Source organism: Salmo salar, chromosome 14 (genome assembly GCF_965601325.2).
Source record: "Salmo salar chromosome 14, fSalSal1, whole genome shotgun sequence".
NCBI lineage: Eukaryota > Metazoa > Chordata > Actinopteri > Salmoniformes > Salmonidae > Salmo > Salmo salar.
The window spans coordinates 15,618,828-15,639,877 of record NC_138304.1 but is presented as its reverse complement, the minus strand read 5'-3'; the positions used below and the strand labels follow the sequence as shown (position 1 = coordinate 15,639,877).

The window sequence follows — 21,050 nt, the reverse complement described above, 5'->3', positions numbered from 1 at the left end:
AGTGTTTGAAAACCCATTATACAAATAACACTGCAAAATATCTGATTCTCTATCAACTAGTACTGAATGCATGATCTTTTTAACCTTAGATGTTTTAAGATCCTCACATACTATGAACTTACTAATACTTTTTAATGTATAACAGGCTATGAGTATTTCCTTTAACCTGTCACATATACTATATCTAGACAAAACCCTTGAGGGGGGTGAACTTTAAAGATTGACTACATTGCAGTTAGGCTGCGCAGACACCCACACTCATAGCTAGTACTAATAGTCTTTTTGACTTTGGGGAGTGTAGTAATTCTCTGTTTGACATGGTGGATTGTTGAATCAAACGTTGTGGTTGAATCTGTGCAGGATTCAAATAACATATAATAGAGTGGGCGTTCTACATAAACATTTTCTGAATGTTCCGCAATGGTTTGGCCTGCTGAACATGACAAGATTAGTTTTCCCTTTATTATGCTGCATTCATAAACAAGTTGAAAGTGGTATTTACCACATACGACTGGGAAAAATCCACTTGAATGCCCCTCCAACTAGTAATTACCAGTCGGAAACTATCATCTCTGAGCTCCGACCTCTCCCAAATGCTGATCTCTGACGTCAGATAACAGAATTGATCAGTTTGAATATATTAAAACATAATTTATAAAAAGCAATATTAATTTTGTTTTCCTTTACAAGCATGATAGCGGTACTTTTAGTTTGTGTTTGACGCAGCTTGTTGGCCATTAACCAATCGGCATTTCTCAACAAGCTCAAAGCACATGAATGCATCCAACTGGTATTTACGAATTCACAACTGGTAATTACCACTTCCCCACTTGGTTATGATTGCAGCATTTAGTTATGTAGCTACTGGTAAATACGGAAACCTTTAAAGGGATAGTGCACCAAAACTACAAAATGTCCTAACCCTGTAAGCCACGTGTCAAACTCATTCCACAGAGTGTCTGTGGGTTTTCCCTCATCCCTTGGACCTGATTGATGAATTAAGGTCACTGATTAGTAAGGAACTCCCCTCACCTGGTTGTCTAGGTCTTAATTGAAAGGAACAACCAAACACCAGCAGACACTAGGCCCTCCATGGATTGAGTTTGACACCCCTGCTGTAAGCGGTCTACTCTATAGATAAGGTATGACAGCAATACATGCTTAGCATTTGAAATGGTGGCCAGGTAAACAAAAGCAATTTGAAGTAACTTCGAGTTACACAATCGAGTTCATACTTTAGGATGATTTGAAAATGAACTGCAAAAATGCTAATATAGGTACCATTGACTAGCATTTGTGCGACAAATGCTAAAAAAAAACAATGGTCAGGTAAACAAAACCAAAGCATGGATTGATGTCATTCCTTGCCCATAGACTGCTTACAGGGTAAGGAAATCAATGTAATTTTATAATTTGGGTGAACGATCCCTTTAAGATGGCTTACTGGTATGTCAATAGTTGCTTTAGAGTAATTTGATTGACATAACATTTAAAACCAGCTAATTTTATACATAAGGAACGGAAAAATGAATACATCCGCTGAAGCTAAAAACAGTTAACCATAACATAAGTCAACTGTGAAGGCAAGAATGTTTTGCTGATAAAGCACTGACACCAAATATAAAGAATCATGGAATATTTAACTTTAGAGTTTCAGTTTAAAAGCCAGCATCTAATGATGAAATCCCGTATGGGCCCAAAAATGTCAAACCCGACAACACCAGTGTTCAAATGTACAGCAATAGCAATTTATTAGGCGTAAATGAACAGTGATTTATCATTGTACACATACAGAGAGTAAATATATAGCTCAATGCACGGATAGTTAGTGAAGGTAAGGCCCTGGATGAAGTATAAAATCTGCTTAAGAATCAAGACGTATAATTTGCCTCTTTCCCCTCGCATGGATTCATCATCTACTCAGTCTTCCAAACACTGTAGGACTAACAAAACACAAATACAAAAAGGGGGTTGGTCTCTTAAATAAATTCATAGCGGGGGGGGGGGGGGGGGTTCTCAGTCGTCTAAGAAGTCGTCATCCAGGTTAATGTCTGTGGCATCCAGGTTAACGTCTGTGGTATCGATGTCTTCCAGCTCCATGTTGTCCAGGTCATCTTCAAGTTCGTCCAGGGCCTGGGGGGAAATAACACAGCGTGAAATAACACAGCAACGGGTTACATTTATACATCTCCCGTTCTTCTCGCCGGGTACAGTGCATTACTTGTCCAGAGCATGCCGTACTGTCTTTCTAGGGAGACCGTTGCCTACCTTGTTCTTCAGTGCCTCAGATGAACCGGGGCTCGCCTCCTCCTCCTCTTCAGGTGCAGTCTCAGGCTCTGGCTCCGAGGGGATCACGGGGGCCGTCAACACGGACGCCAGCACTCCAGCAGCCAACGTGGTCTCCTCCTCCCTGCCATCTTCACCCTGTTGACAGACACACAGGCATGAGCAGGACTCTGTTTCCAGTGTCTCAGCTGTCTTCGGGCTTGCCCATCGAGCCAGCCAACACGAGGCCATTTCTAGATGTGAAACTCTACTCTAACTTCCAGGCCTATGATGGAAAAAAAACACCTAGTCTGTGGATCTAAATAAAAGGCCTTTAATCAAGTCGGCTATTACTTTAACTGTATAGTGAAGGTCTCAGAAGCAGACTTACCGGTACCAGTGTGGCAAGTGAGAGGGGAACTCCTTTGGGCTCGTAGCGCGTGGCATCCTCTAGTATATTACGATCTTCATTGGGCTGGAGAAAAGAGGGCAAGATATGGATAATGTGAGTAAATAAGTAGAAAGACTGCAATGGGAGCGATAGGGATTACTACGTATTCAAGTTGGACTCCTCCTGTGCAGCAAATACACATCCATAGTTTGCATTGAGTTTAGAGATTTGCAAGCCAGATATTTCCATTTCATCTCTACAGTCCCACATCGAACCCCCACCACTCACTGTGACCAGAGGGTAGTCGGTGGCTGGCCGGGAGTTGCCCAGGCAGGTCTCCCGGAGGAACTGCTCGGCCACAAACGACTCCTTCAGACCGGGGAACAGGTTCTCATACTCGGTGGGGTCGGCCAGCGACTCGGCCGCCTTCTGGTTGACCTTGGCCAGGCTCTCCCTCCACAGCTTGACCACCCTGGACACCTGGCTGGGCAGGTAGGTGCGGGCCAGGAAGGCCGCCTCGGGCAGCCGGTTGGTCCGGATCAACAGCTCCAGACAGTGGTCCAGTCTGGGGGAAAACAGACAGGAGACTGAGACCAGTACCAGAGAGAGGTCCAAATCACTGCTACTGATCACATGCTCCCACCAAAGATCAAACATACAGGAGTAGTGTCATGTAGGATTCCCTATACCTTATTGTAACTTATTAAAATACTACTGTATTTAAGAAAGCTGGATATGTAACTGAGCTGGATATGACATCGTCGTGGACCCCCTTCTACCCTCCCTTGTACTCACTTTCCCTGCAGGAAATAAGTCATGAAGGCCACGTTGTTCTTGCCGTCCCGCTCAGCGCCCTCGGCCAGCTTGCCCACCATGGCGGCGTTACCCGAGGCCGTGGCGAGCAGCAGCAGGCCGCCGTAGTCCTGGGCATGGTGGAGGCACTCCTGGGCCAGGCTAAACTGGCACTTACTGATGGCCAGCTCTGCCAGCTGCTTCCACTTCTGCTCCGACTGCCACCAGAGAAAAAGGAAACGGTTCTAATGTTATATACATGTTATACAGTACTGTCAGTTAGACTAATATTGTATGGAGTTGGACGCTAAAACAATCATAGTTCAGCACTTTTTGGTACAGGGCTGCCTAGCTGAAGGACGGTTAATACATTTAACGATTTGATTGAGTACACAATCCATTCAGATCTAAATCAGATGTTGACTGAATAGATTTAAACCGAGCAGATACTAGTCTTCAGTATTGAATAACTCATTGGTGAACGACTGACATGTATGATGGCGCTATACACGTAGTACATGATCGGTTGGCAACTTCAGGCAAGTCTAAAGGAGGAGGGGTGTGTTTTTTCATAAATAACAACTGGTGTGCTGCTTCCAGTGTGAAGGAAACCTCAAGATTTTGCTCTGCTGATATAGAACTAGGGCTGTGGCGATCAGAAAATGTTGTCCGCTGGTGATTGTCAAGCAAATAACTGCCGGTCTCGCGATAATTGACCGTTATTTAACACATTTAGCATCAAGCCACTGATGCAGACCTTTGGAACATCTACATTTTTAAAAGTCTAATAAATCCATGTAATATAGCCTACACCTTCACAATAAATCTTATTTTAGACAGGTCTAAAGAAACATTATTTTTTTTTAGTACATTTCAGAAGAATAGAATCGCATATTCAGATGTCCTGATCTGGTTATGCCATATGGCTGTGTGCTACACTAGTTCACTTAGCAGACACAATTTTCTTAGAATTCCGTGGCATTATTTTATAGTATGAATACAATTGAACAAAGCTGAATAAAATAGAAAAGGATATTTTCTCCAAAACGATGGAGCGCGCACATGCAGCTATTCTGTGTTGAGCGGTTAAATAACTCATATATGCTTAAATTTAGAGTTATTAATGTAACTTTAGTTGTTCTACAAACGTTGGGCTATGTTCTGATTTTTAATACATTGTAAGGTTGCATGATGCAACTCTAATAATGATTAGGAAAAAAAAGTCACTTGAAAAGGCACAATGCCTGAACTTTCCCGGGGCATCCCTTTTTGTGTGGCCGTAATCCACATCTTCTGCAGCCAGTGGCTGTTGTGCCCTAAATATTCTAATTATAACACCCCCCCGTTAGTGGGAAAACACCATTATTAAAAGTAACCGCAAATGTGATTATGCATGTAATGCTTTTATTATAAAAGGTGCATTTTTATGGTGAAAATTATCTTCCCCAAAACTTGAAACTCACACCCAGCTTATATATGCCAGTTAGGCTCTGCACCCCCTTGTAAAGCGGATTAATGTGCTTCATTTTAAAGAAGTTATTTGGCCACTTTAGTTGTGATACAAAACATATAGGCCTATGGGCTAGGCTACATGAGGGGTGCGACTATGATGAAAATAAGTCTTATGCTGGGCATCATTCACAAGTGGTAGGATAATATTGACACCCATTAGACCATTCTTGATTTAATCTTGTCTTTACATATACTAAATAATATATGTGTGAAATTTGTTTGGATTTAGAATGGACCATTATCATGCACCCGTCTCAAAACGGGCAGGGGGAAAAAAATACATGGCATCTATGCATTTAAAGCGAATGGAGGACGCTTTTCCCGTGGTTCATTTTCATGCCAGCCAGGTAGGCTATTACTCCTGTTGTAAAGAGAAGCAATGTGCTTAATATTAGGAATGTTGAGAAATAAATATAGTAGGCCTAGCCTATAGAAAGCTGACCTTTATTAAAGGCCATCACTCCGTTTTCTTATAATTACATAGCCAATAGAAATGATGCGCAACATGAGCTTTCACTAAGTGTTTGATTAGACTTTCGATTACATTTGAATTGATGTCAGAGTGATTAGAGGGACAATAGAGTGCTGAGTACCAGGCAGTTAGCAAGTTTGGTAGGCTACTAATGACCAGCAGCAGCATCAGAGTAGCCTTAATTACCGTGACTAAACGTCACGTGGAATTTGACTGCCTTAGTGAATCGTGACCGCCGGTAATACAGTCTCCTCAACAGCCCTACATAGATTACCTCATGGTAAGCTGCAGACCTTTATCTACCAAGAGAGTTCTCATCCATAATCATCACGGCTGTCTATAGTCGTGGCCAAAAGTTTTGAGAATGACAAAAATATTAATTTTCACAAAGTTTGCTGCTTCAGTGTCTTTAGATACTTTTGTCAGATGTTACTATGGAATACTGAAGTATAATTACAAGCATTTCAGAAGTGTCAAAGGCTTTTATTGACAATTACATGAAGTTGATGCAAAGAGTCAATATTTGCAGTGTTGACCCTTCTTTTTCAAGACCTCTGCAATCCGCCCTAGCATGCTGTCAATTAACTTCTGGGCCACATCCTGACTGATGGCAGCCCATTCTTGCATAATCAATGCTTGGAGTTTGTCAGAATTTGTGGGTTTGTGTTTGTCCACCCGCCTCTTGGGGATTGACCACAAGTTCTCAATGGGATTTCCTGGCCATGGACCCAAAATATCAATGTTTTGTTCCCCGAGCCACTTAGTTATCACTTTTGCCTTATGGCAAGGTGCTCCATCATGCTGGAAAAGGCATTGCTCGTCACCAAACTGTTCCTGAATGGTTGGGAGAAATTGCTCTCGGAGGATGTTTTGGTACCATTCTTTACTCATGGCTGTGTTCTTAGGCAAAATTGTGAGTGAGCCCACTCCCTTCACTGAGAAGCAACCCCACACATACATGGTCTCAGGACGCTTTACTGTTGGCATGGCACAGGACTGATGGTAGCGCTCACCTTGTCTTCTCCGGACAAGCTTTTTTCCGGATGCCCAAAACAATCAGAAAGGGGATTCATCAGAGAAAATGACTAACCCAGTCCTCAGCAGTCCAATCCCTGTACCTTTTGCAGAATATCAGTCTGCCCCTGATGTTTTTCCTGGAGAGAAGTGGCCTCTTTGCTGCCCTTCTTGACACCAGGCCATCCTCAACGTCTTCGCCTCACTGTGCGTGCAGATGCACTCACACCTGCCTGCTACCATTCCTGAGCAAGCTCTGTACTGGTGGTGACCCGATCCCGCAGCTGAATCAACTTTAGGAAACGGTCCTGGCACTTGCTGGACTTTCTTGGGCGCCCTGAAGCCTTCTTCACAACAATTGAACCACTCTCCTTGAAGTTCTTGATGATCCGATAAATGGTTGATTTAGGTGCAATCTTACCGGCAGCAATATCCTTGCCTGTGAAGCCTTTTTTTTTTGTGCAAAGCAATGACAGCACGTGTTTCCTTGCCGGTAACCATGGTTGACAGAGGAAGAACAATGATTCCAAGCACCACCCTCCTTTTGAAGCTTCCAGTGTTATTCGAAGTCAATCAGCATGACAGAGTGATCTCCAGCCTTGTCCTCATCAACACTCACACCTGTGTTAACCTGTTAGGGCTAGGGGGCAGTATTGACACGGCCGGATAAAAAACGTACCCGATTTAATCTGGTTACTACTCCTGCCCAGTAACTAGAATATGCATATAATTATTGGCTTTGGATAGAAAACACCCTAAAGTTTCTAAAACTGTTTGAATGGTGTCTGTGAGTATAAGAGAACTCATATGGCAGGCCAAAACCTGAGAAGATTCCATGCAGGAAGTGGCCTGTCTGAGAAATTGTGTTTCATCTTGGCTCTTTTTATTGAAGACTGAGGATCTTTGCAATAACGTGACACTTCCTACGGCTCCCATAGGCTCTCAGAGCCCGGGAAAAAGCTGAACGATATCGAGGCAGCCTCTGGCTGAAACACATTATCGCTTTTGGCAAGTGGCCGATCAGAGTACTATGGGCTTAGGCGCGTGCCCGAGTCGACCGAATGCTTTATTTTCTTTCGTCTGTTTACCTAAACGCAGATTCCCGGTCGGAATATTATCGCTTTTTTATGAGAAAAATGCCATAAAAATTTATTTTAAACAGCGGTTGACATGCTTCGAAGTACGGTAATGGAATATTTAGAATTTTTTTGTCACGAATTGCGCCATGCTCGTCACCCTTATTTACCCTTTCGGATAGTGTCTTGAACGCACGAACAAAACACCGCTGTTTGGATATAACTATGGATTATTTTGAACCAAACCAACATTTGTTATTGAAGTAGAAGTCCTGGGAGTGCATTCTGACGAAGACAGCAAAGGTAATAACATTTTTCTCATAGTAAATCTGACTTTGATGAGTGCTAAACTTGCTGGGTGTCTGAATAGCTAGCCCTGTGATGCCGGGCTATCTACTGAGAATATTGCAAAATGTGCTTTCACCGAAAAGCTATTTTAAAATCGGACATATCGACTGCATAGAGGAGTTCTGTATCTATAATTCTTAAAATAATTGTTATGCTTTTTGTGAACGTTTATCGTGAGTAATTTAGTAAATTCACCGGCAGTGTTCGGTGGGAATGCTAGTCACATGCTAATGTAAAAAGCTGTTTTTTGATATAAATATGAACTTGATTGAACAAAACATGCATGTATTGTATAACATATTGTCCTAGGGTTGTCATCTGATGAAGATCATCAAAGGTTAGTGCTACATTTAGCTGTGGTTTATGTGACATTATATGCTAGCTTGAAAAATGGGTGTCTGATTATTTCTGGCTGGGTACTCTGCTGACATAATCTAATGTTTTGCTTTCATTGTAAAGCCTTTTTGAAATCGGACAGTGTGGTTAGATTAACGAGAGTCTTATCTTTAAAATGGTGTAAAATAGTCATATGTTTGAAAAATTGAAGTTTTTGCATTTGAGGAATTTGAATAACGCGCCACGGGATTACACTGGCTGTTGAGTAGGTGGGACGCAAGCGTCCCACCTAGCCCATAGAGGTTAACGAGAGAATCACTGACATGATGTCAGCTGGTCCTTTTGTGGCAGGGCTGAAATGCAGTGGAAATGTTTTTTGGGAGTCAGTTCCTTTGCATGGCAAATAAGGACTTTGCAATGAATTGCAATTCATCTGATCACTATTCATAACATTCTGGAGTATATGCAAATTGTCATCATACAAACTGAGGCAGTAGTCTTTGAAAATTAATATTTGTGTCATTATCAATTTTTGGCCACGACTGTACATCCCTCTACTAATGTAGATGAAGGAGAAAGGTTATTGAGTGTGTGCCATTCAGAGGGTGAATAGGGCAAGACAAAAGATTTAAGTGCCTTTGAACGGGGTATGGTGGTAGGTGCCAGGCGCACCAGTTTGTGTCAAGAACTGCAACGCTGCTGGGTTTCACACTTAACAGCTGCCCGTGTGTATCAAGCATGTTCCACCACCCAAATGACATCCAGCCAAGTTGACACAACTGAAGCATTGGAATCAACATGGGCCAGCACCCCTGTGGAACGCTTTTGACACCTTGTAGAGTCCATGCCCCGACGAATGGAGGCTTTTCTGAGGGCAAAAGGAGGGGTGCAACTCAATATTAAAGGTGTTCTTAAGGTTTTGTACACTAAGTGTATCCAAACCACATACACAACCACTCATTTGCTGCTGCTACAATGTTCTTTATTTTACTCTTATTATCCATCCTGATGACTAGTCACTTTGCCCTGCCTTCATGTACATATCTACCTCAAATACCTTGTATAGCTCCAGATTGACCTGGTGCTCCCTGTGTATATAGCTCCAGATTGACCTGGTGCTCCCTGTGTATATAGCTCCACATTGACCTGGTGCTCCCTGTGTATATAGCTCCACATTGACCTGGTGCTCCCTGTGTATATAGCTCCACATTGACCTGGTGCTCCCTGTGTATATAGCTCCACATTGACCTGGTGCTCCCTGTGTATATAGCTCCACATTGACCTGGTGCTCCCTGTGTATATAGCTCCACATTGACCTGGTGCTCCCTGTCTATATAGCTCCACATTGACCTGGTGCTCCCTGTGTATATAGCTCCACATTGACCTGGTGCTCCCTGTGTATATAGCTCCACATTGACCTGGTGCTCCCTGTGTATATAGCTCCACATTGACCTGGTGCTCCCTGTGTATATAGCTCCACATTGACCTGGTGCTCCCTGTGTATATAGCTCCACATTGACCTTGTACTCCCTGTATATATAGCTCCACATTGACCTGGTACTCCCTGTATATAGCTCCACATTGACCTGGTGCTCCCTGTATATAGCTCCACATTGACCTGGTGCTCCCTGTGTATATAGCTCCACATTGACCTGGTACTCCCTGTATATAGCTCCACATTGACCTGGTACTCCCTGTGTATATAGCTCCACATTGACCTGGTACTCCCTGTGTATATAGCTCCACATTGACCTGGTACTCCCTGTGTATATAGCTCCATTCTTGGGTATTTTAAATAACATTGGATTTGATTTAGTCTTTGAACTCTCTTGTAGTGTGTGTGAAGTGGTCTCTCCATAGCCTAGTGTACTGTAGATCTCACCTCTGCCTCCACAGCCAGCTGATAGGCGATCTTCAACTCCCCAAGCTGCAGGGCCAGCTCAAACCTGTGCTCTGAATCTGACGACACGGCCAGAGCCTGCTGCTTGAAGCCCTGGACGACCAAAAAGAACATATCAGTCAACATAACATTTCACACTAACAGTCAGTTCTCACAACATAACAGCAGCCACACAAAACTCAGCTCGACTCGTGTTGAAGATGAAGACCTCAGAATTATCTATCGTCAAAAATAATATCCCGATATGTAACTGTATAAATGTTTCTCCCCATTACTAATCATTGACATTATATCCAAAAAGTCTGATTTCGTAACCCAATACATCCCATAATAAGCACCGAGCTCTTGACATAGCAGTACTGGTTTATCGTAACAACTTGTGAGGATTTTACATTTTGTGGTAGTCGTCTTTAAAGTTGTTTCAGTGGATCGCAAAAAAGCTAAAAATTAGCATGTCAAGCTGAACCAAATGTAAAAGGCTTTGAAAATAAAAAGCCTGGTATACAGTCACTGCTTCAGAGATACGTTTGTTTATGTAAGAAACCTATAAAGACCAGGAATTTAAGATTAATATGAGAAGCTTATACTAAAATATTATTTTTAAACACTACATGTCATGTCTCAAAATCGATATCCATCTTAACTCTATATTGTTTTATGTCCTGCAGACTTGAGAAGAAAGATGACAAGTTCAATGGGAAATTAAGCCTTGCACAGATTCCATCTAGCTGACGCAATGTAATTTTCCTGATTTCATTACTTTTTTTTCCCTTCTCTGGCCTCCATCAATTTAGTCACCCTAATTCTGGCCATCCTACAAGGATAAAAACTCAACTTTTGAGACATGAGGTTTGGACCGAGGGTTATATACACAAAATTATTTTACCCTTTGGTCAAAAGATGCATTTTGAATTGGACACCCTATAACATTCCATAGTCTAGCTAGAATCTACTCACCCCCCCCAGCTCCACCATAGAGTTAAAGTACCCCATTCTACACGCCTCACTTCCTTCATTAACAGGAAGTTCCTGGTTCTGACCTGTTTCTCCAGGAAGTGGGCCACACGGGTCCTCTGTTCCTTGGGAATGGTGGGCAACACTTTGTCAGCCATGCCAAAGTCCCTGCGCATCACAGCTGTCTGGTACTCCAGCACAGACACCAGCAGGGAGTAGCTGACGATGTTCAGCTCTTTATCGCCCAGGTACAGGCGGTCGTCCTTGGGGATGTAGCCCAGCAGGTACATGGTCCTACGGATGGAGTAGATCGATAATGTGTTATAGGAATTAAAAAGGAAACACACTGAGAAGGAGTTTTAGGGATGGTTTCCCAGACACAGATGAAGCCTAGTTCTAAACTAAAAAAAATGCTCAATGGAGGAAGATCTTTTTAGTAGGAAGATATTTTCATAGGAAGATCTTTCTAGTATAGTACTAGGCTTAATCTTTGTCTGGAAAACTACCTCAATGTATTTTTTTTAAGTAAGTTAGGCTGTACGTAGGGGGGGGGGGGGGGGGGGGGGTCTTGTTGTAGGATGAATGCGATGTCAATGTAGCCTAAGCACATCGGCTGCTTTCAAACACAAAATGACTTGTCGGACTCAAATATTGTTCTATAGAGGACACTCTAGTGGGGATTTTTCAGCTTAACATTAAGATAATATTAGCTGACTTAACAGTTAGTCTAATCCTTCTCCAAAAAGCAACGTTTGAATATTCAGAGATTGTTTCTGGTCAACATTGGTGCTTACACCCCCAAAAAAACAGGGTCAGACCCAAAGCAACATTGAGCTTCACTTATTCCAGTCTCTTAACCCTGGGTAGTATTCACTAGAAAGCAAATGGGCCAAAACGGGTAGGACCTACCCGAATTTGGCCAATAAAAGCTTGTTTTATCGCTTTCCGTTGCAAAATATATTGCTACGCTGTGCAATAATAAATATACAACCCTGGTACGCAGTACCTGTCCAGGTGAGCGATGGTGACAATCTCTCCCCCCACAAAGTAGTTGAGTCTGTTGACAGAGCTGGTGTAGATGAAGCAGTCTCCCACCCACAGACCTGTCTTCACCACTTCCTGGATCTCCCCCTGGACCTGGAGGATCAAGACACAAAATGGCAGACAGATTGAGGAGGGAGGGAGGGCAGATGGTGAGTGTTCACTGGTGCCCTGTTGTCTAGGGCCCTCTACTGGATGGCTATAGGCATTGTGCTTTGTCTTCAGTAGAAACCATAAGCCTCGCATGTAGAGTTGCAGACTATCTGCTAGGTCAGTACAGGTACAAGGTAATATCGAGTATTACCCTGTCACACACACACCTCAAAGGCGTCTTCGATTCCGTCCTCCGTCACTCCCTCGTTGTTCTCTTGGGAGGCGGCTACTTTCTCGGACAGGTAGCGCAGGATGAAGAAGGACTCCTCTGTGGCTATACACACCAACTCCCCTGAGTCTGACCAGAAGATCTACAAACCCGAGAGAGAGGGAAAGATGAAGTGTTCTCATGCTTCGCTTACAGTCCTGATTTCATGACGATAATGCAATTGTGTCATATGACCATTTCTACCAATACGGTACTGGGTGGAAAAACAAACATTGACCAAGACAAACATTTGTACATGCTAGGACACTCTTGCACCCATCTATATTCTGATAAAGATGCCGCTCCCTCTATAGCAGTACTTACATGTTTGGGCTGGATCTCAATGCGGCGGATCAGCTCTGTGTTCTCCCAGTCATAGAAGGCCAGACCGTTCACTGACCTGACACCCAGCAAGAAGCCTCCATAGATACCTGCACACACACACACACAGTCCCTCAGTTAAGCTATCTGGACATGTCCAATAACATTTTTGTTTTCTGTTGCCTGCCAGGTTCCATCAAAACGGCCATCATTTTTTTTATGCAGTACTCTTTTTCCACACTACAAACTACCTGCATCTGATCTCTTCCACTTACCTTCAGCCCCAAAGTCTGGCTTGAAAGACTTCTTCTCTTTGAAGTTCTTGAAGATTTTGACCACACTGTTGCTTTCTCTGATTGCATACCTGCGACAAGGCAAACCACGCACATTAACCACTGACAAACAGTAACCATCCATAGCAAAGAATGTGTGTGTTTTGGACTCACTCTGAGGAGTCGTGTGCCCAGACAAACTCCTGGGCTGAGCCGAAGCTCTTGTTCCGCAGTGCCATGGCAGTGTAGATGATGTACTCTCCGTCTCCACACACCACAACAAACCTGACAACACAAACAAAAAACACATTTGGATTAAAGAGAGGCTCCATAAAATATCCAGATTTTCAACAGATGAAGTGTTTGGATAAATATCATATTTCCCCAAACATTTGAAAACAACTTACTTGCCTTTAAAACGTGTGGCACACAAACACTAACATGTAGTTGTTGTGCAAGGCGTTTATTAAGGTTGACGTCGGACTCCAATGCAGTGCGGACTGACCTTCCGTTGGGGTTGTGCTGAATGGTCTGGGGGTAGATCTCACAGCTGCCCATGTCTTTGACGGCCAGTGGCAGCCTCTCTCCGTCCTTGATCTCGGTGTCGCCCATAGCCTTCAGGTTGGCCTGCTGCACCTCTGAGTGCTTGGCCCAGATGATCTTCCCATTGGTGTCCATGGACATGGCTGGCTCCTCACGCCCCAGCTACAGCACGCAGGAGAGGTGGAGGAGAGGATGGACTGAGTACCGTGGCTTTCAGAGATGTCACCAAGGTGTTGTTTCAACATAGAAGGGTACTTTGAAAAAGAGCATGTGCGCAATGTGTACAAACTGAAATTCTATCAAACTCTGTATTGTGAAATATCGGTGGGTTCTTCAGTTTTGAATCTTATGCACAAATACACATATACACAAAAGTATGTGGATGCCCCTTCAAATTAGTGGATTCGGGTTTGTCAGCCACACCCGTTGCTGACAGGTGTATAAAATCAAGCACACAGCCATGCAATCTCCATAGACAAACATTGGCAGTAGAATAGCCCGTATTGAGGAGCTCAGTGACTTTCAATGTGGCACCGTCATAGGATGCCAACAAGTCCGTTTTTCAAATTTCTGCCCTGCTAGAGCTACCCCGGTCAACTGGAAGTGCTGTTATTGTGAATTGGAAATGTGTAGGAGCAACAATGACTCAGCCGCGAAGTGGTAGGCCACACAAGCTCACAGAACGGAACCACCGAGTGCAGAAGTGTGTAGTGCATACAAATCATCTGTCCTCGGTTGCAACACTCAATACCTACTTTCAAACTGCCTCTGGAAACGAAGTCAGCACAAGACCCATTTGTCGTGAGCTTCACAAAATGGGTTTCCATGGTCGAGCAGCCTAAGACCACCATGCGGAATGCCAAGCGTCGGCTGGAGTGGTGTAATGCTTGCAGCCATTGGACTCAGTGGAAACGATGAATCACGCTTCACCATCTGACAGTCCGAAGGACGAAGCTGGGTTTGACGGATGCCAAGAGAACACTACATGCCCAAATGCATAGTGCAAACTGTAAAGTTTGGTGGAGGAGGGATAATGGTCTGGGGCTGATTTTCATGGTTCGAGCTAGGCCCCTTAGTTCCAGTGAAGGGAAACGTTAACGCTACAGCATACAATGGCATCTAGACGATTCTGTGCTTCCAACTTTGTGGCAACAGTTTGGGGAAGGCCCTTTCCCGATTCAGCATGACAATGTCACCATGCACAAAGCGAGTTCCATACTGAAATGGTTTGTTGATCGGTATGGAAGAACTTGACTGGTCTGCACAGAGCCCTGACCTCAACCCCATCGAACACCTTTGGGATGAATTGGAACGCCGACTGCTAGTGGAGGCTGTTATAGCAACAGGGGGGGGGGGGGGGGGGGGGACATGATTTTGGAATGAGATGTTCGACTAGCAGGTCCACATACTTTTGGTCATGTAGTGTATATGGCCATATTCCACACCTTGATGATGATGCTGCCTTCGTCGTAACCCAGGGCCACGTTGTTGGAGCCTCGCAGGCCACACACACACCACACGCGCTCCATGCCGTAGTTCAGCGTGCTCTCCAGACGGTACGTACTCGAGTGCCAGATGCGCACAGTGCCTATAGAACCAGAGAAACGATTGGTTTCTTTCAGAACTGTGATTGTGTGCTCACTTTTTTTTTGTTGTTATATGTAAAAATATGCGCACATTGTATAGAGTAGAGTTAATACATAGCCGTTCGTCTGCTCACCACGAACAGAACAAGTATCTACAAAGGGTCAGAATCTAATAAGAGTGTATAAGGTATTTACTCACCGTCCTCTGAGCCTGTGATGATGATGGGCAGCTCTGGGTGAAAGCTGACACACGACACATTCTGGGCGTGTCCCTCCAGGGTCTGCACACACGTCTTGTTCTGAAGAGACACAGGACAGGAGTGTGAGACATTTGCCTGGACCGATACAGTATCATCAAAGACCAGAAAACCCATCTGCTGAACAGGTTACTGGCATCCTCAGGCTAAAAGTGTTTGTTTCACTCCTCAGCCGTCTTACCTGGTAGTCCCAGATCTTGACCAGGCGGTCATCAGCTCCTGATATAAGGTAGGGCTTGTCCCCTCCACTGTAGTAGTCAATGCAGTTGACACCTTTCTCATGGCCCTCAAGGGTGAAGTTAGGAGCAGAGGAGCCTAGCTGCCAAACCTGGGATAGGGCAGAGGATGAGTGAGTCAAATACATACACTCACACTATTCACAAACATCTACACTAGGTTGTTGTAAGCACACACAGACACACACACACACAGTGTCTGGTGTTACCTTGATGGTTCTGTCCAGAGAAGCGCTGGCAAATTGGTTGTTGTCTTTAGGGTTGATGACGATCTGCATGACGTAGTGGGTGTGGCCCTCGAACACCTGGCTGCAAGACCACTTCTTCTCCCAGTCCCACAGCTTAATCAGCATGTCGTCTGGACACACACACACAGAGGATGGAACAATTAGTTAATATAATACTTGTGTGATAGATAATCAGTTTATGTATTTGACCCACGTATAAAATGACGCAAGTCATAAAAGATAAGATACTGATTGTGTACCACTGCTTGTGAGGATGTAGGGCTGGGTGGGATGCACGGCGATACAACGGATGTAGTCAGAGTGGGCCTCAAACATGTGAACCCTCTCCAGGGTGTTGTAGTTGAACACACGGATCTGCATGTCATCCTACACAGAGAAGGGAGGAAAGACATATGACCCCTGCAAATACAGTAAGCGTGTAGTCTCCATGGAAGGTAAACCATCAAAAGTTCTCATTAGCTAGATGCTTGTCCTGAATTTAAAGCATCACTCACAGCTCCTGTTATGACCCAGTTCTTCCTGGCTACAAACTTTGATGCTCTCACTGGAAGGTCACACACTTCAAAGGTCTTCACCAAGGTCTGGAAAGGATATATTTACAAATTGTACATTCTCATTCATTGCATACAAGTTTAGCTTAGAGCTGTTTATCGCCATTGTGCAAATATTCAACATCAAACTGTGTGTACCTGTGTTTCATGGTTCCAGACGCAGACACTACCATTGTACAGGCTGGCCAGCATCCACGGCTCGGTCGGGTGGAGGTCCACACTCTTCACCCGGTCTGACCGGGCTGTCAGCTTCCGCTTGATGTCCAGCCTGAGAGGCTTTGAGACAGATGTCAAGTCAATCCAAATAAACAGACAGGGCAGTGCACAACGTACTCATCTGATTGCAGAGAGCTAGCTAGCTTGCCAGCTAACGTTTGCTAAAAGTGATAACGTTTGCTTATAAACACGACCAATTCATAATCCTTCATGATCACATCCAAAAAACCGTCAACACTGGCAGCACAATATCTATCAAGGTACCGTACCATCTAAATAAAACGATTTTACACGCACAACGTAGAAAGAACTAGTTAGCTAACTGCTCACGCTTAGTAAAGATGTGACATTGAGCTAGTTAGCAAAGACGAGCATCCTTGCCACGAATAGACGTAGCTAGCACAACGTTAGCTAGTTAGCATTATCCTTGCTAAATGATCTAGCTATCTGACGAGTGCTTAGCTTTTATCACCCCAATAAATAATAATGAATCGGACTAGCTAGGTCGGTAAATGGTAAAATACCTAATGTTAGCTAGCTACAGAGGACTAGCTTGTTTTCTAGTTAGCTAACATGGCTGGGCTGTCACAATCGACACCGGCTTTATAAACCGGTTACATGCAATTCAGACTACAAATATTTCAACAACGAATGTACACTTGTCTTACCATGTTTTATCAGTGGGCTCTCTTTTTATGTGAATGAATTATGAATAGTCCCAGTCGGTGTTGCGTTTTCTGTGGACGGACTGTCGAGTGACGTGGAACTTCCTGAAACGGTGTGTGATGGGAAACGATGACGTGCCATTTTGGAGGTTCAGTTTGGGTCGTGGCTCATTTTGGAGCGTGGCACTTTTCTCCCATTTTTCCATGGTGTCCTGAGCTGCACTGCTGTCTGTAGTTTAGCTATAACTTTGTTAAAAGTATTATTTCAAACATAGCATATACTGTGCAAATTGTGCATGTTAAGAACTGCAGTTTACAAGCATGTTCAGACAGTGTTATTTTCAGGGCAAAATTAATCATTATGATGGCCCAAATTGTTAATTCATCTTTGTAAAACTGGTGTAGTCCAGGGCCTACTACGTACCGGTTTATGTTCCTATATGGTTTGGGAGGCGTCTCTGTGTATCATCACCTAATGGCCATAGGCGGATTGTCATTGATGAGGTAGTCGTTTCTCAAAGTTATTTTATGCCAGCTGGGACCAACAAGCTATGGTGCCTCTTGTGACAGGGACCAGCAAGTTATGGCTTTTCCTCTATGGGGGACACTCACATTAAAATAGCACTGTAAACTGACTCAATTAGTGTAACTTAACTATCTCAGCGACAGGAAAGCTACATCCCACGGACTGGCGCCGATCAATGAACCCTCTGGTTGAGAAACACTGGGCTATACAACTGAGTGTCTAAATAATGATCAGCCGGAGGGAAACTGAGCAATAATGTGGGTACCCATGGTCAACGTTGAGAAGTTTTAGGCTAACATATGACTGTTTCATTTGTATGAAAAGACTAACAACATATTAGTTATGGAAGATTTGCCCGACAAAAATAACATATAGTACCAATAGGCTTAGAAGAGTGAACAATATACAATGCTTTATTCAGATTTGCTTGTGAGTTTGAAACCGTATGACAAGTTTAAATGGTAACAGCAGGAGTTTACTATATTGACACAAGGTATGAGAAAGTGGAGGAATCCAGCAACTGATATCCAGATATTGTCTTTCTATTCTTTTCTCTTAAACACCTGCCTGCAGACTTTGTCCTCACACGTCAGTTCCTGTGAATTCAGAGAGAACAAATCTGAAGTCAGATCTCAGTCTGAGGTCAGATATCAAGTTTGGGATTGGGAGCTTCGGGTGCCATGTTCCTCACCTTATCTCATTCCCTTTGAGGAAAAAGGTTAGTCCTGGTCGATCAGTGCAAATTAAGGAAAGGACCATTGATATGCTACCAGAGATGATAGAGAAAGTGAGAGATTTCATAGGCTCCTTTTTTCTGGTTGGTGCATGGAGAATGAACTAAGTAGACCTGCTATCGCATTGGTGCATTGGAGCCACCCCTTAAGTAGACTGGAACTGTAAAAAAAAAGTAAAAAATAAACAGTTTCTTGCGAAAAGGCCTTTTTGGGTCATTTTTATATTCCGCCGTCTTTGACGCTAACTAGGAATGGCATTCTCCTGTCTGTAAAATAAGTTTCACATTTATATTCTGCAGGTGGCGATATCTCTATGCTGTTCATCAGCTCATGAGGAAGGTGCAACGTTTAAAGAACATTGAGATACAACAGAAGTATAGAACTGCCTGATGTGCAGCACTAACATGTTCTCTCTCTTGCAAAGTAAGGAATCATTTCAGGCCCACATTCATATTTCTACCTGCAATGTTAAGGATGGAGATATTATACTGCTATTTCTGTATTACTACACTATAACTTATCATCAACATGATCAATTAGATAAATAATGTTAACCCACCAGGTACAGTTTGTCTCCTTCAATCCAGTGCTTCCACCCACGGTTGTCCTTTTCCCCTTTCTGGGTACACACTAGTTTGTCCCCCTCCCACACCACAAGAGCCTGTTAAGAAACAGTCAAAATGTACATGAATTGTCAATGTCTGGCTATAAAGGAAACCACATTTGTGACACAAAAGTGAAAATGCTATTATCCGAGATCTAAGGACAGAAAAAAAAGAAGCAAACGGTAAAGTAGAAAAAGATCAAACGGAGGAGGAAGATGAGGATGAGATGGACCGATCTGTTCAAATAGTTTAAAGCTACATCCTTCCCTTCTTCCTTATTTGAAGTAATCGTTCATGTGACCGGACTTTTTATTGTAATAAATCATTGCTTACACCTAGCTAATCACGTGCGATCAGCAGTGATTACATGTACATCCCAAAAAGAGAGCAAGAAGGACGCGTTGTATAAGTATTCGAACACAGCCCACGTGTCCAACCTTGACCACCCTGTTGTCCAGTCCTTTGGTGTGCTCCACATACTCCACCCCCACAGTGAACATCTGCTCATAGTTCCTGAAGGTGCTCAGCGTCTTGGCTTCAAACTTGTCTCCATCCTGGATGATCACTTTGGTCTGGGCCAGCTGCACTGCGATTTTGCGTGTGGCAAAGTCAATGTCTGTGGTAAAAAAAAAAAATATATATGGAAAAGCATGAAAAAAGTCGGAAGGATCAAATCACACGCTACATTTGAGTAATAGAGATGTAACTGAAAATAATAACGCATGTTTATAACATCAAAGCTGTCTAAAAGGACACTAGCAATACTTGAGTTGAACCTTTTAGCTCGATGTAAAATATATAATCAAAGCAAAATACCGGTATACAATGTTGCACCACATACATGTTACATATTGCACCTCAGAATACGGTGGTCCCTATGTGAATCTCTCAGTTAACACTGCTGAAAGTACTATCTAAATCTAATGTACAATAGACCTGCATATTGGCACATTATACAGTTACAATATATTGGCAGTGGTAGTGCACACTGCACAGGCACTTGTACATCCCCTTTTCTTGTCATCCTTCTCTACAGATGGATAGAAAAATATAATATATTCCATTGTGGTAATCCATAGAGATAATGAAGAAAGATCTTACTCAGTGCTTTCATGTAATCCTCAAAGTTCTCACTGCTCTCCAACTCCCATTTGCCATTGAAGTCTGCAGGCATGTTGGTTCTGTGGGCTGGTGAACTTTGGGCTGAATCAGAATGGGAAGGTACACGGTGTCCCAGTCTCTTTATATAACAGCCAAGGCCGAGGGCAGAGTACTATTGATAAAGTAGTTGAGTGCTATGGCTATTGGGGGGACAGGAGGGGTGATGGGATGGGAAGAGCGGTCATAGAAGAGGCCTATCGGGAGATACAGTAAGTAGTGCCAATTCACACACACACACACAAAGAGAGAGATAGACCGGCAGACAGATAGGCAGAATGAGACTCATCGAATGAAAAAATACTATTTAACTTTGAGCATGCAGGTTGAGTAAGTTCAAATTGTGAAAATCCAATATCTGCTAATAGAAAACAGAAGGGGGCCATACTTGCGAACGTAAGCAGGTCCCTTGTGGCTCAGTTGGTAGAGCATGGTGTTTGCAACGCCAGGGTTGTAGGTTCGATTCCCACGGGGGACCAGATTGGAAAAAATAAATAATAATGTATGAAATGTATGCATTCACTACTGTAAATCGCTCTGGATAAGAGCATCTGCTAAATGTCTAAAATGTAATTTAAATGATAAACAAGTGTTTAAAGTTAAACAGGTTCTCACGCATATCAGCTAATTCTTATGTTATATTTACTTGCACGTACTGTAAATTGTAGCT

The 21,050-nt window shown here is 43.3% G+C and overlaps 2 protein-coding genes across 3 annotated transcripts; both read right to left on the bottom strand.

Annotated features, from left to right (window-relative positions):
- Positions 1 to 1,726: 1,726 nt before the first annotated feature.
- On the bottom strand, positions 1,727 to 17,486 carry LOC106569002 (coatomer subunit beta'). The gene is made up of 21 exons (XM_045693930.2): positions 17,361 to 17,486; positions 16,615 to 16,752; positions 16,420 to 16,506; positions 16,165 to 16,291; positions 15,887 to 16,035; positions 15,623 to 15,769; positions 15,384 to 15,483; positions 15,044 to 15,186; positions 13,561 to 13,760; positions 13,230 to 13,340; positions 13,059 to 13,147; positions 12,787 to 12,893; positions 12,422 to 12,565; positions 12,067 to 12,197; positions 11,147 to 11,354; positions 10,089 to 10,199; positions 3,452 to 3,666; positions 2,945 to 3,221; positions 2,657 to 2,740; positions 2,269 to 2,424; positions 1,727 to 2,133 (listed from the first exon to the last, which is right to left on the bottom strand). The coding sequence occupies exons 1-21, from the start codon at positions 17,361 to 17,363 to the stop codon at positions 2,017 to 2,019; spliced, it is 2,844 nt and encodes a 947-aa protein (XP_045549886.1). The 5' UTR covers positions 17,364 to 17,486; the 3' UTR covers positions 1,727 to 2,016.
- A 787-nt stretch (positions 17,487 to 18,273) lies between these two features.
- On the bottom strand, positions 18,274 to 20,480 carry LOC106569023 (retinol-binding protein 2). Of its 2 annotated transcripts, none has more exons than XM_014139952.3 (4): positions 20,324 to 20,480; positions 19,660 to 19,838; positions 19,177 to 19,278; positions 18,274 to 18,479 (listed from the first exon to the last, which is right to left on the bottom strand). In XM_014139952.3, the coding sequence occupies exons 1-4, from the start codon at positions 20,394 to 20,396 to the stop codon at positions 18,426 to 18,428; spliced, it is 408 nt and encodes a 135-aa protein (XP_013995427.1). In that variant the 5' UTR covers positions 20,397 to 20,480; the 3' UTR covers positions 18,274 to 18,425. The 2 variants fall into 2 exon arrangements, with proteins under 2 accessions (XP_013995427.1, XP_082816895.1); XM_082960769.1 differs by lacking the exon at positions 18,274 to 18,479 and adding an exon at positions 18,632 to 18,777.
- Positions 20,481 to 21,050: the final 570 nt, after the last annotated feature.